The sequence below is a fragment of the Protomyctophum bolini genome (genome assembly GCF_963924005.1).
Source record: "Protomyctophum bolini genome assembly, chromosome: 21".
Taxonomy (NCBI): Eukaryota; Metazoa; Chordata; class Actinopteri; order Myctophiformes; family Myctophidae; genus Protomyctophum; species Protomyctophum bolini.
In genome coordinates this window covers 15,124,955-15,139,495 of record NC_137882.1, presented here as the reverse complement: position 1 = coordinate 15,139,495, position 14,541 = coordinate 15,124,955, and the positions used below count along the sequence as shown (strand labels likewise).

The following is a 14,541-nucleotide window of genomic DNA, read 5'->3' as shown; positions in this document are numbered from 1 at the left end:
TTCCTGATTATACTGTAGGTTCCGGCAAGGAAACTCAGAACAAACCAACTGACACACAGAGAGGGGTGTCACGGAAAACATAACTATTGTTAGTTGCAAATAACATTTCATATAACTAAGTAGGATTACGCTAGGGCATTTGTTACTATTTTAATTAATCTTTTTCGAAATATAATTTTGGAATGCGTGATGTTATTTGATAACGGGTGTTAAAACGCAATGGCATGATTGGCATCTCCCCTGTGCTGAGGAAATGTAGTTTTCGCAAAGCACTCCCTAGTCTGCTATGTGTTCTCCTAATTCATGGATATATGCCCTTTTAAGGGCAGAAGACTAGGAATGTATCTGGTGTTATGTTACGTAATCAGCATTACCTGAAGATAACCATACAGATACCATTGAGCTATTGATCATAATGGTCACATGGTCGTTTGTTTAATCATTTTCATCAAAGACAAATGCCAAAGTCACAATTATAGCATCATTGTAGTTATTGAATATTATTATGATTATTATTATTATTATTATTATTATTATTATTATTAAATAATTATTATGCATATTTATTTATTTATGTGGAGTTTACTTAATAATAATAGCCAGTTCATCACGACCCAATAATAATCTTGTAATAAACATAAGGATGTTGACTGTATGGATAATTATAGATGCTAAGAGTGAGCTCCCCATCTGGGTCAATGAACAGTTGCATGGTACCCTATCATCACCACAGAAGAGGCTTAGCACTGGGGCTTTACGGTAAAAGCAGGGGAGACATGACTCATGTCATTGCAATGATGTAGCTCATCAAGAGTCATCAATAGTCTATAGTCACAATAAGTTACACACTACAACGCAAGTTGTTAAGTTGACAACAAAACAAGCAACAGGACCATTTTTCATTATTATTCAACTATTCTAACTGACTTTATCTTTTATTTTTTATTCATATAACTTACATTTGCACCTATTGAGCCCTATAAACAAACAATAGAAATAAATAATAGAAGAGTTTTAGGAAATTGTTGTTGTAGATATGCTGGGTATCATCATATTACTACTACTACTACTACTAGCCTACTACTACTACTTCTACTACTTCTACTACTCATACTACTACTAGGCCTAGTATGTATTAAACTACTACTACTACTACTACTACTACTACTATACTACTACTACTACTACTACTACTACTACTACTACTACTACTACTACTACTACTACTACTACTACTACTACTACTACTAGGCCTACTAGCCTACTACTACTACTAATAATAATAATACAAAAAATTCCCCTTTTAGTTGTTGTTGGGGTATTTGCCAAGTAGCCTATATACAATGTAGTCTAACTTGTAATTTGTCCTCTGCATTTACCCATCCTACAGCCCACTCAGTGTTTGTTTTCCCTATAGGGCCTAGAGAGCTGAATGGCTTAAACCGGATGTATCATCTGTCATGATTGGATTGTATGTCCATGAGTGATAACATTATTTTGTTAAGTTCAAGGATGTGTTTCAGGGTGTAATGGAAAAAGAAAGATCATGGCTCCTGGAGTTCCAAAAAGCTCCAAAAGGAATAGGCTATATCCATCTCTAGGAATCGTAAAGAATTTGATCTGTTTTTCACACTGAATTGGATTAACTTTATTCATACCCAAAGGGGAAATGGATTTACCACCACAGACAAAGACAATAATAATAATAATGAATAACAACAGACAGTTAAGGCTAAGGAGATATTGTTCCATTGCATCAACCAATAAATGCACAATGAATAACAACAGTCATTTAAGGCTAAGGAGATATTGTTCCATTGTATAACCAATACAAATACAAAATTCATCTTTAAAATCAAGAACACCTTATACTGCAGTAACCCTGGGAAAATAATAATTCAAATGTATAATGTGTTGAAAGTGATTTTTTTGCTGTTTCTTTGTTTTTTATTTCTCCTATGTTTTTTATTTTCTTATTTTCTATTTGATTTTACTATGTTTTATTTTGAGTTAGTGTTTGTAAACAATTGTAAGTATTGCCTATGTTAAATGTTTGTCTGTGTCGGACCCCAGGAAGACTAGCTTTTGTCAAGGCAAAAGCTAATGGGGATCCTTGTAAACAATAAACAATAAAAGGTTAATTGAATGACATCTGTCACTGCCACTGTAATTTTACTGTGATCAAAATGTCAGTCTAGGACTCTAGGCAAAACCAGGGGTGAAAGTGGGCCGGGACTGTCCGGAGCTCCGACCCGGTAAGACCTGACCGGCCAGAGCGCACCGGAGCTATCAAAATACTTTATTAAATAACCTGCCACGGTGCCCACAAACGGATGTCCACGAAGAAAACAATCAAAACATAATCTACTAACGTCAGAATCGGGTTTTCATAATAAAAAGTGCTTCTGAATTGTAACAGTGTGTTTGTGTCAGACTCAGCCAGCGTAATGATCCGTACCACCGCACGCCGCGGCCACGGACTGGAGGAGAGATATAGAAGGCGGGCTCTATACTACGACGAATCCACCAACGTTCAAACCATGTTTCTGGTTGGCTGACAAGACTGGCACAACGCAATACTTAGTTCTGATTGGTTCAGAAAAAACCCCAAAACAAAACAGGAAACTGTAAATGAAATGCCAGCGGCAACTGTTTTGAGAAGTAAACTAAAAAGTCAGTAGAAGAATGCGCTAAAACAAAAACAATATATAAGCGAAATGGCAATGCAACCAAAATTAGCTCAGCTCTGTAAGAGAAAGGAAAGAGTTGAAGAATATAATGTCATTAAAGACAAAGTTAGAAAAACAACCAAGACCAAACAGTTGCAGCATGACGGACAGAGTCACAGAGAGTGAGACAGATGGGGAGGAGGAGGCAGAAGTGGCAGCAGGGACCAGCACCAAGCACAGGTAATAATTTTGGCAGGGCTGCCAAGTTTCAGAAATTGCCAACCTTGACCTTAGTGTCTCTTAATGCGTCCCCCCCCCCCCCCCCCCCCCCCTCTCTCTGTTTAAATGTACAGGAAAAATCTCAAAGTACAGGTAAAAATCTATATGGCTTGGGATATCACTTTTCGAAAAGCGTGGATATCTCGCCCCACAGCGCGGATATCTCGCCCCAAAGCACGGATATCTCGCCCCATGTTTCATTATTTTTTCGTTTATTTTACCTTATTTCTCATATTAGAACATTTAGCATCAATGTTGTTTGTCAAAGGAGAACAGTTTTGTTGTTGTTGGTCAAATGAAAAGTATGCATGGATATAATGAATATGGCTCACCCATATTATTATTAATAATAATAATATCACTGATATGATTATGAAATTCCTGATATTATATCAGGAATTTTATAGCACTTTTCGAAGTACTCAAATACGCTTTACATGTGTCTGGGGGAAGGGGATCCAGAGCAGGTTGCTGGGTAGCCCCGCAAGCAGAACCCGAATGTAGTAAAGTTTCTGATACTTTTATGACTTTACTGCATTGGGTCCTGCTTCACGTGGGGCTGTCGCCAGTTACGCACAGACAAATACAATGTAAACAGGCCATGAGACGGACTTCTGCGCGCTTTTACCATGGTTATTCATGTATTGACTTACGAATGTGCGAACTATAAGTACCTTACATACCATACCGACACATCTCCTGTGTCGCGGAAGCCGTTAAGTATTTTTAATCCATGATTGATTAAAAATGTCGCTTCTTCCTACCTTGTTTATTGACACCTCATTGTACCGCCTATCTGGCTAGCTAGTGGTGCTATAGCTATGACGGAGTCACGGAGCAGATCAAAGGTAGGGACGTAGCCCGCAAAGCCAACCGCACATCGGGAGGCGGTACAATAAACGGTAAATAAACAAGAAGAAATCAAAGCGACATTTTTAATCAAACATGGATTAAAAATACTTAACGGCTTCCGCGACACAGGAGATTTTATCAGAGGTATGTAAGGTACTTATAGTTCGCACATCCGTAATCAAACACAATACAAAGCACGGTAATAGCGAGCAGATCGAAGAAAGGTTGAGTTTTTTATATCCGCGTTCCAACAATCGCATTGGAAAATCTTAGCATGACCAGGGACCCTACGGGTCAGCCCGGTTCGGTTCGGATTGGGCTGACCCAGGGGGTTCCGAGAGGGGCTAGTTGCTGGGCAAAGGAAGAAGAGCTGCTCACTCAACGGGTTGCATGGCTCACCGTGACTCAGGACAAGGGTTTAGGGTTAGGCCTCTGTGGACTTTGTTTGAAGTGTTCTGCTCTGTTTTGTTCTGTTACCTGTTCTGCTCTATCTATCCTCAACTAAAATATTAGGAGATGGAGTTTGGGGTAATTTTCGTTATTTTGCACATTGACAAAATACATTCTTAAATTATAATCTGTTTCTCGTGTATGCCTCAAATACTAGTGTCAATAGACTAGTACATGCAGGGCTTATTATCTGGTATATGGTTGAAGCATTCCATTTCCTTGTGATTATGGTATAAATAGGACAGGAGTAGGACTTGTTACAATCAATCATGTTCTAGTAAGTGTAATGAAAAAGGTAGCCTAATGCAGGTGTAAGACCTGTTTTGTATTAAAAAAATACAGTTTTCTATGCATTTCAGGGGTACTGTGGGGTTTGAAAAAGTTTTTTGACCGCGCCGCTTCTCGGGAGCTCCTGTAAGAAATGAAAGCCACTTTCACCCCTGGGCAAAACTCAAAGACTTTAATTGAAAAAAATGTGAGGGACATTCTAAATGTTAATGGCAATGCTAAGGTTTCTCAATATTGATGAGATTACATTAAATTTGATTTGATTCATTAAATGAATCTTAGGCCTACAGACAAATTGCATACACACATATAAATACAAATCTATCCTTGTAGTGCCAATACTATTGACACTACAATGATAGATTAAATACACCACTTTCCTAAGTGTCAAACTTTATTATTACTTGCACAAGCAGAGCGTACAAGTAATGTTTTTGTCCGGTGCTTCGATACGTATGTCCTGTGGCAGCATATGACGTAATGATTAATTTGTGCTTGATATGGCATTGGTGTCAGATTACATACATGTATACATAATCCACCCGACACTGAAACATATCATTATTATGTCACCATTGAGAGCCAGTTACCCTGGCATTGGTACATATCTTCATCACGTCATATGCTGCTACGGGACATATGCATAAAACGACCTAAGTAACCACAGTATACTGCTAATCAACTTACAAATGACATAAAAAAACAAAAATACATCGCATGGATGCACCTGGGACGTATCCTCAGTGATGCATCCCAAGGTCATCGGGGCTTCGGTTCTCCCAACATCATACCCCTCACTCAGCCGGGGTGATCAAGTCCCGACTTACGTCCCAGTAGCTACCCTCGATCAGTCCCATTCATAGAGTATAAAGAAGGATAGAGACTGAATGATTCATTCATTCATTCATTTGGCTTGGAAGAGTAGGCATATGCCACAGGAAATATTATTGTAGGCCTATTGTCATATTGAACCACTAGAGGGAGCTATTAACATAGGAAACTATGTTTCCTATGTAGGACAACTATGAATGTCAAGGTTTTCTTCAGAATATTACTATGACAATATGGCATATTAGGTTTCCACTATAGTATTAGTTGTTCTCAAATGTTTTATTTGCAAATAGATCCGTACACTCTCAGAGTTACAGACCTGTTATGGTCATTCAGGGCTATTTCTTTGTGTGTTTATGGTAATATTATTGTCCACTCATTTTGTATGTCCATGGCAAAATGGAATTTTGGCGATGAAACGCCCGGGTTTCCGAGGCTAACATGGCGATGACCCCTGTGTGTGCATGCATGTTTGATGGCCAAAATAACAGGCCCCAAGAGCTATACTGAAGACCCCATTGGCAATGGGATTTGCTAAAATAGAATATGTGATAGCAAGGGATCCTCCCCTTTGAAATACCACAGGATGTAATGAGATGAGTCATTGTTAAGGCCATCCATCCATCCATCTTCGACCACTTATCCGTAATCGGGTCGTGGGGGCAACAGCTCCACCAGAGTCCAGACTTCCCAGTCCAGAGAAACATTAGTAACTTCCTACTGGGGGATCCCGAGGCGTTCCAAGGCCAGTGTGGCGATGCAATCCCTCCATCTGCACCTTGGTCTTCCCCGGGGTCTTTTGCCATTGGGACGTGCCTCGAGGGCCTCCCTAGGGAGACACTTGAGGGGCATCCTAACCGGATGCCCGAACCACCTAAGCGGACTCCTTTCCAGGTGAAAAAGCAGCGACTCCGAGTCTCTCTCGCGTGACTGACCTTCTCACCCGATCTCCAAGGGAGATGCCTGTAGCCACCCGTCAGAGAAAACTAATTTCGTCTGCTTGTCTTTCGGTCATGACCCACACTTCATCACCATAGTGAGAGCAGGAATGAAGATTGCTCGATAGACTTTAGCTTTGCCTTCTGGCTCAGCTCTCACAACAGTACGGTACAGCGACTGCAATACCACCCCTGTCTCTCCCATTCTCCGGCTGATCTCCTTCTCCATCCTCCCCTCACTTGTGAACAAAACCAAGGAGTTTAAGGGCTCTATTTTCATCCATGCTAAACCCCTTATCCCTGAACTTCATTGCCTTTTTTACTGTGTTTTTCAAAATAGTAAAAAAAAGAAGTTTAGGAATAAGGGGTTTAGCATGGACGAAAATAAATGTATTGATTGATTGATTGATTGAAATCTTTATTAACAGTTTGCAGAATTACAGTACATTTCAAGCACAAACTCAATACAAAGACTGTTAACTGTGAGTGGACGACCCAATTAAGCCTTACACTTGTTTACAACAGGGTCCACATTGTTCAATTCATCAAAACATTTAGAGACAAACAAATAGACACTTCTATGTAGTTAAGAACAGAACAGGAATTCATCATATAGGAAGCGAAAAGGGAAAAAAAATATATATACAGTGAGGGGAACAGGGGGATAAAAGAAAACGAAAGACAGAGTGTAGGGCGCCTGCACACAACACCATGCGTTGATGCCATGTGTGCATATGTGCAGGCACCCAACACCACGTCCATACAAAAACATAGTACAATCCATAGTACAAAGACAGAGTGTAGGGCGCCTGCACACAACACCATGCGTTTATGCCATGTGTGCATATGTGCAGGCACCCAACACCACGTCCATACAAAAACATAGTACAATCCAGATAAAAATTCAGCTTTTACAGAGGCCAGTTTCGAATTGCAGCCATCCGTAGGTGCCCTTTGAGAGCAGTTTTGAAGGAGCCAAGGGATTCACATGTCTTAATGACTGTTGGTAGGGCGTTCCACATTTTGGTCGCATAGGAGCGAAAAGAATTTAGCCCCTTGTTTGTGCCGAATCTGGGTTGTACATGGTTTGTTGCACTCCCTCTGGTGTTGTGGGTGTGGACTTCGTTTACATTAAGGAAGTATTTAGACAGGTACATGGGTATCTTGGTGGTGTATCTAATCTTGTGGACCAGACCCATTGCAAGATGCTGTACTCTGTCGTCGACCCTAAGCCATCCCAGCCTGTCAAAGTGGGCAGGGGTGAGGTGGGTTCGGGGGGTGAGGCCAAGTAGGAGCCTGACCAGTTTGTTTTGGGAGGTCTGGAGCCTTGTTTTAAGGGCCTTTGAGGTGCTGTGGTACCAGGAGGTGGATGCATAGTCAAAGAAACCTTGTACGAGGGCTCCTGTTAAGGTCTTCAAGGTGTTTTTGTCGACCAGTGAGGAGATCCTGTAGAGGAATCTTGTTCTTTGATTGACTTTTTTGATTACGTTGGTGGCCATCTTATCACCGGAAAGATTGGCCTCCAGGATGGAACCTAGGTAGGTAATTTGATCCTTCCGTGTGATAATATCATCACCAACTCTAACCAAGAAGCCATCTGCCTTTTTGAGATTACTATTTGATCCGAAGAGAATGGATTCAGTTTTTCCCAGGTGTATCATTGTTAAGTACACAGTGAAATCCAAGAGCGTACAAATGGAACCATCGGCTTGTTTATCTTTGTTTGAACTGCATGATCTGTTCTGATGAATTAGAATGTCCCCCTTTGCGAAGAATATTTCATCGTATCTTATCATTTATTCACTCAAGTCAGTTTAGTTGTATATTATCAGCGTGAAAGTAACAGCATTTAATGTGTCGTTTAAAGGAAAATATTATTTATATGAACTTGATTTTGACAGCTGTTTATTATGTAACTGGGGTGTGGGGGTTCTACTCTGGTAGTTAGCGTTAATCTCAGGATATTTTCACTGTAAGCTACTGAAAGACAGACACTGACAGGCATCTTAATGGAGTTGATGTTCCGTTACGTCCCATGATCCTTTGGCTACAGTCAGTCTGTAGTATAGGTGTTAGACAGGGCATTCAAGTCTGGACATATCAGGAATATACTTCAGAGTAGTTCACCCAAAAAAGTAATTACCGGTATTGCAAACAATTACCATATACACACACAATTCATTGAGAGATTTTAGTTTTTGTCGCATTCCTAAGTCAATAATTAGTAGGAGATTGAGAATTATTGTAATTGATAGAAAATAAATAATTTCTTGGGTGACAGGGTAGTAGACTATATATGAACCCAGTAAACAAGCAAACGTTTTATTATAGGGTTTAGCGTAGCTTGTATAATATGAAATATATAATACTATGACATGATTTGATGACGAATGCTGTTCTAATTATTATAATTATAAATATCTCTTTCACTCATCACCATAAAGCAAAGTCATTCTTGGCCATAGAGTGACATGGTTGACTTGCTATTTTCCGTGATGAGAAGTCGACTCTTCAACTGTCTCAATCATGCATCTGCCCTGCCATACAATACATACATGCAGAGAGAGAGAAAGGGCGTCTCTGGACTGGAGACAGGCATTTGATGTATGTGAAGTAACAATAGAATGGCTAAAGATAGCAACAGTCACAGCTGAGATTATAAACTGCCAAGACAACCTTTAGAGGTCCTGTACACACAGTATATTCAACAATGGGATAAACAAGGATTTTCACCTCTAAAGAGTTTAATATGGGAAACATCAAGCATGTACTGCATTTAGTGCATTACAGTTATCCAGTTTGTTTATTGTCTCCACCAGGCCGAAGGCATGGGGAGAGAGTATGTTTTGCACTCCATCCGTCCATGTGTCCGTGTGTCCGTCCGTTACCAGCTAATCCCTGGCACTGTTGGCCCGATCCATGCCAAACCTTGCACACACACTCTCTAGATGCCAACAATGAACCTCTGCCCTGTTCCAGAACGGCCTGTTATAGCGCCACCAGGAGGCCGACATTTTTTGCTATTACTACTCCAGATTTTCAAAAAGTCCCGCAGATCGTTTCACAGTATCTAGTCATCATGTGCCTGATATTTCATATTCCATCCTAATTGGCTAACATTGGCTTTCAAAGTTTGCAGGACTGGCCCATTTTGAACAAAAAGCCTCATATCATGAACGTAGCGTGCAATTTACGTGAAATCTTGCATGCACTTTCCTACTAGGCTGAGGAATATATCCCACCCTTTTCACATTTACATTTTTGGAACAAAATGCCTCAAATCATCCAATTGCCATGGCACCCTTTTCACATTGGCCTATTATAGCGCCACCAGGAGGCCACAACCTGACCTGCCCTGGTGGAGATTTCTTCTAGTTTATTGTTTAATCTTCATCTGCCTACTGTGTGTGTGTGTGTGTGTGTGTGTGTGTGTGTGTGTGTGTGTGTGTGTGTGTGTGTGTGTGTGTGTGTGTGTGTGTGTGTGTGTGTGTGTGTGTGTGTGTGTGTGTGTGTGTGTGTGTGTGTGTGTGTACATTGAACTCCTTTGGTTTTGTCGTTTTTGTTACTTTAATATTGTTTTGTTTTTACGTTAAATATAATTTGACTTGATGTGACATTGGCAGTGTTGTGAGTGGATCGGCCCTCTGATATCCAAATATTGTTTCTGTGGAAGTCCTGCTCTCACACATCCCATCCCTGAAACTATGTTGAATACATGTTCAAAATTGTTGACCATGTTCTTAATTTGGCAACATATTTTCAACTGAAAACTTATGCATGTGACATGGTCATATAATTACACTAAAAAAGGGTTCTTCAATAAGGGGTCCGGGACTCCTCGGGGCCCAGATAGTTACAACAGGGAGTCTGCCAAATCTTTGTGTGATAAGAATTAATTATACAGTATAATATTGAACCCTATAGCATCTCTATTCTTAGAGGAACATTAGCCAAAAAAATAGCTGATCTGCAACCCAATTGTACGTAGTAGTGAGGGTTCCTGCTTCATCTCTGGCTCAGCTAAAGGGGTCCTTGGCCTGAAAAACGTTGAAGATCCCTGCCTGCACTAAAAGGAGCTCAAGGCCTGAATGCATTCATGCTTGAGGCCCACTGGCTAGGTCTGTTGCACTGCTCACCCTCCAGGCTATATTTATCTGCACCCTCACCATAAAAGGACGTGACTGCTGCTGTGACATTCCCATCAGTGCCAACATTATTTTTGTTGTGTGTAGCCCGCAGCCCTGTCCTCTGTAAGCGCACCTACCTGTTGCTTAACCAGGATATCAAGCTTTGTTGCTTTAAGTGTGGAGTTGGACCATCTTTTCCTCTGAAGTTGGGAGTTAGTGGCTTTTTGGCCAGGGTAAGTGACAATCTGAGTTGACTGTTCCTGGCTGCTGGGACAATTAATGTGAGAGTTACTGTACATTTACTGTGTTGCATAATTATATCTGGACATGCATGTTGTTGATATAAGCTGCCTGATTGCCTGACTCAATTATGTGCCATGTCATGCCAGCGAATTTGGCTTCCTTATGTAAGGACGTGGACTTGTTCTTTGAAGAAGGAATTATATTTTTTAGCTGAAATATAATTAATACAAGTTACATAGACTTGATTGACTAATCATTCACAAGAAATCTATCTCATTACCTAAAAAAACCTTTGGCTGATTGCCCATTGTTTAAACAAATAAAAGAACAATGTAATTAGAATCTAATGCTCCCTGTAGCTATACAGCCTTGTGTGGCTACATGGCATTTGAAGCTGACCACTCAAACGAAATCATTCACTGTCCATGACAGAACATTACACTCATGGCTGGCTTACTGTTAGGCCTATCGTTCTATCCAACATGTTAACATTCAACCCAACTGCTTTTGAACAGTAGCTATAAAAGCACAGAGAGAGACAGTTAGGCAGAAAGACAGTCGGCCACTCAGGGCTCTCGTGCCAGCCAGGAGAAGCATTGTCTGCCCAGGATGTCGGGGTCTATACCATTCTACCAGAAGCAGCATCGCCACTATGACCGTGGCTACCGCAGCAGGGAGACGGAGTCCACCATTAGCCACTACCAATCCGCCAGCAGCAACTACGCTGCACGCAGCGGCTCCAGGAGCTCCCAGAGCGCCAGCAGGGGGTAAGGCGGAGGAGGACTGTACAGTATATATTCACCCCTCCATCAGTCTATCCATCCCATTGTCACAGTGGAAATCCCTGCTGCCCCCTTAACCCCATCACCTACTACACCACCCCTACCCTTCCTTTGCCAGTCTGAACCACCAGGCTTTGAGCAAGTTTCTACCTTCCATCACCCCATGCTGGATTACACCCCCTCCCCCACCTCTCTGACCCATCTGCATAGCCCACGTAGGCCTAAAGTACTGCTGATATTTCTCCATGACTCTGGCTGACTATCTGTCTTTTAACTCATGAATCCTGCATGAATTTCCGTGCACCTACTCTTCATTGGCACGAGTAGATGCATGATGCGACCCTGGGCTTGTGTTGATACATGCTGCTAATGCACTTTACTTACTTATTGTATACCTTGGCTTTAACCCCACTCTACACCCACAACAAATATATAAAACCAGATCTGTTGCAATATCTGGTGATTGTGGGTCTAGTTTTGATTTCATTATGGATATTAATATATGCCGTAAGGAATTTACTGTAAAATACCATGTTATGGTATATGGTGTACTGTAGACATAGACTGAAATAGCTTGGCCAGAGTCGTGTTACACTTTCTCTGTTCCGTCAGAGACCTGCGCTCCTGTTGGTCATATTGTGGGAGCGTTAAAGGAGTAGTTCACCCAAAAAATGACTTATTTTCTCTGAATTACACATCCCATGAAGCCTTGAATTCATGGAGATTCTTTTGTTTTTGCATTCAAATTTGATGACCGGGTCTTCGATCAGTAGAGGACTCAGTAGGACACCGTCAGTCATCAAATTATTGGCTTAGGATCTGATGGATAGAAAATATGTATTATTATTTTTTGTTTAAGAGAGTGTATGGTGTCCTCCACAGTTTTGTGTGTATTATTAACGTTTGATAGTCTAAAGTTAGTCTAAAGTTTGCCCAACCTGAATATATTAGGCTATAACATATTTGACTGTTCAATGATGGCGTGATGTTGTTAGATTTCACTTCAGTTAATCGAGCTCACAGCCTGGTCTGAATTATTTATTCTGGAGAAGTAGGACATTTGATGATGGTGTGGTGTCCAATAGGCCTAGTTTGTATTTGCAATGTGTATTTGCAATTTGTATGTGCTGCAAGACATTTCGGATTTGTGACGACCAGTATCGTTTCGTTATGGAATTTCTGTAGTGAATGGCCTCACACTAAAAGACAAGCAACTTACCGGGCTTTAGTTCTGTTAGCTGGTATATAAGCAACATGTTCACTCAAATGTCAACAGAGCTGTATAGTAAATTGCAGCCACAGTTATGGTACAAACTAGGTCTGGTCCAGAACATTAGTGAGTTCTCTGGAGCAGAGGTACAAACCGTTTTACTATATTACGTTTGCATTATCTACAGTCATAGCCTAGTTTTGGGAATGTTAGATTCCCCGGCATGTGATGATTGAGTCACAGTGAAATATTTTATTTGACAAGTAGAAGAGTGTGGCACACCAGGCCAGGATGGCCTACCCAGGGCTGTGTCAGTCGTGGCCTGTGGGGCTTTTATAATCCCCTCAACGTGTGATTCCAATTCGGGAATGATTGTATTGGTTGTTATAGTGATTTTTGTTAGAAAAACGCTCCACCCACAAATGTGTGAAGCTAATTACAGACAAACAGTATCAATACCCTGTTTGATGGTCTTTCACTATCACATTAAGCGTATTGGCTTAGGAATTAAATACAAGGATTTGGGAGCTTTAAAACAGTGTGTGGATATTTTAACCTTTTCATTGTCACATGACTCACAAGACCATGTGTGCCTAATTTACAATTTACAATTACAATTAAAATTGTAATTGTCTCACGCACACGCACACACACACACACGCACGCACGCGCGCGCGCGCACACACACACACACACACACACACACACACACACACACACACACACACATGGATGGACAGGCGCAAAAACATAATCCCCACCCTTAGGCCTGCATGGTGGTTACTGAGAGATTATTAAAACACAACACTCAGCTAATCAGAACATTGTATAAATAAAAGGTTGATTAACTTGATTTATATAAGGCTGATAAAGTAATATTCTGGTTGTCTCCTTCCAGAGTGGCTAGCAGAAGCCTGCAGTAGGTTTTTACTAACGGAGAGTGTGTAACAGAGTATAAAGTTAGAGAGCAAGAGGGTGTCATCACTCAATATACTATGGCAATGTATATCAACACGCCAAATGTTGTCAACATATGTGGTGCTGAAAATAACAGTATATGTTGTGCCAAGCCAAACACAGATGTGTTGAGAGGGTCGCATCCTTTTTAAGAACACACACACTACCATTCATCAGTTGGTTACATCTTTGCCAACTTCTCCATGGTGGAATTGAGGTCCTCTTCATCATAATCCATCCCGACAAGCGTTTCTCCATTATCCCCGAATGGCAATATTGGGCATTCCCAGATGCCTCAAAGGTCTGCGAAGAGGGACAGTCACTCAGCCACATTCCGTTCCGTTACACTCTTGTCACCAAAGCTATTCTTTTCTATGCTTGCCACCAAGGAAGCTCCTAGTAAGCTCCAAGAGCCGTATTGATTCCAGAGAAACAAGATGAGAGTATTGACCTTCCCTGAACGCTATACAGTGGACAGATTGCTATTTGATTTATTGTATTCATTATTCGAATAGTGGTAATTCTAAATCTGCACAGTGATGCTTGTGGCTCTTTGAGTGAGTCGTCCAATGTTGATTTGTTGAATGTTGGTTATTTGAGCAGATTCAGTTTCTTCTGATGCCTACAGCTTTCAGTTTTACTCAGTGAGTGATGATCACGTATTGTTTGTTTTAAAGAGGAAATTACTTTTAGACATGTATAAAAGAGCATGTCTTCCAAATGTAACCATTCACCACCCTACTGAATATTAATACATATCTCATCTCACCCTCATGACCATGGCTTCATCCCCATATCATTGGCGACATGTTGTTTTTGTTGGGCACTATAATACTGCTGTATACCAGCAGACTGACAGTATATTGTACTGCATATTATCTTCAGACTTAGAGTGTCTTCGTACTCTGGGCTGGA

The 14,541-nt window shown here is 40.9% G+C and overlaps 1 protein-coding gene across 4 annotated transcripts in view; it reads left to right on the top strand.

The window, feature by feature from the left end:
- Window positions 1-2,814: 2,814 nt before the first annotated feature.
- myom1b (myomesin 1b) overlaps window positions 2,815-14,541 on the top strand; it is a 47,039-nt gene continuing 35,312 nt past the window's right edge. The window contains exons 1-2 of one of the 4 annotated variants that reach the window (XM_080793917.1): window positions 2,815-2,909; window positions 14,512-14,541. The exon at window positions 14,512-14,541 is cut by the window's right edge and continues 108 nt beyond it. In XM_080793917.1, the coding sequence (XP_080650043.1) occupies window positions 2,830-2,909; window positions 14,512-14,541 (110 nt within the window). In that variant the 5' untranslated portion in view covers window positions 2,815-2,829. Of the gene's footprint in view, window positions 2,910-10,533; window positions 10,668-11,192; window positions 11,445-14,511 lie in introns of those variants that run through there. The other 3 variants (XM_080793918.1, XM_080793916.1, XM_080793919.1) reach the window with 3 other exon arrangements.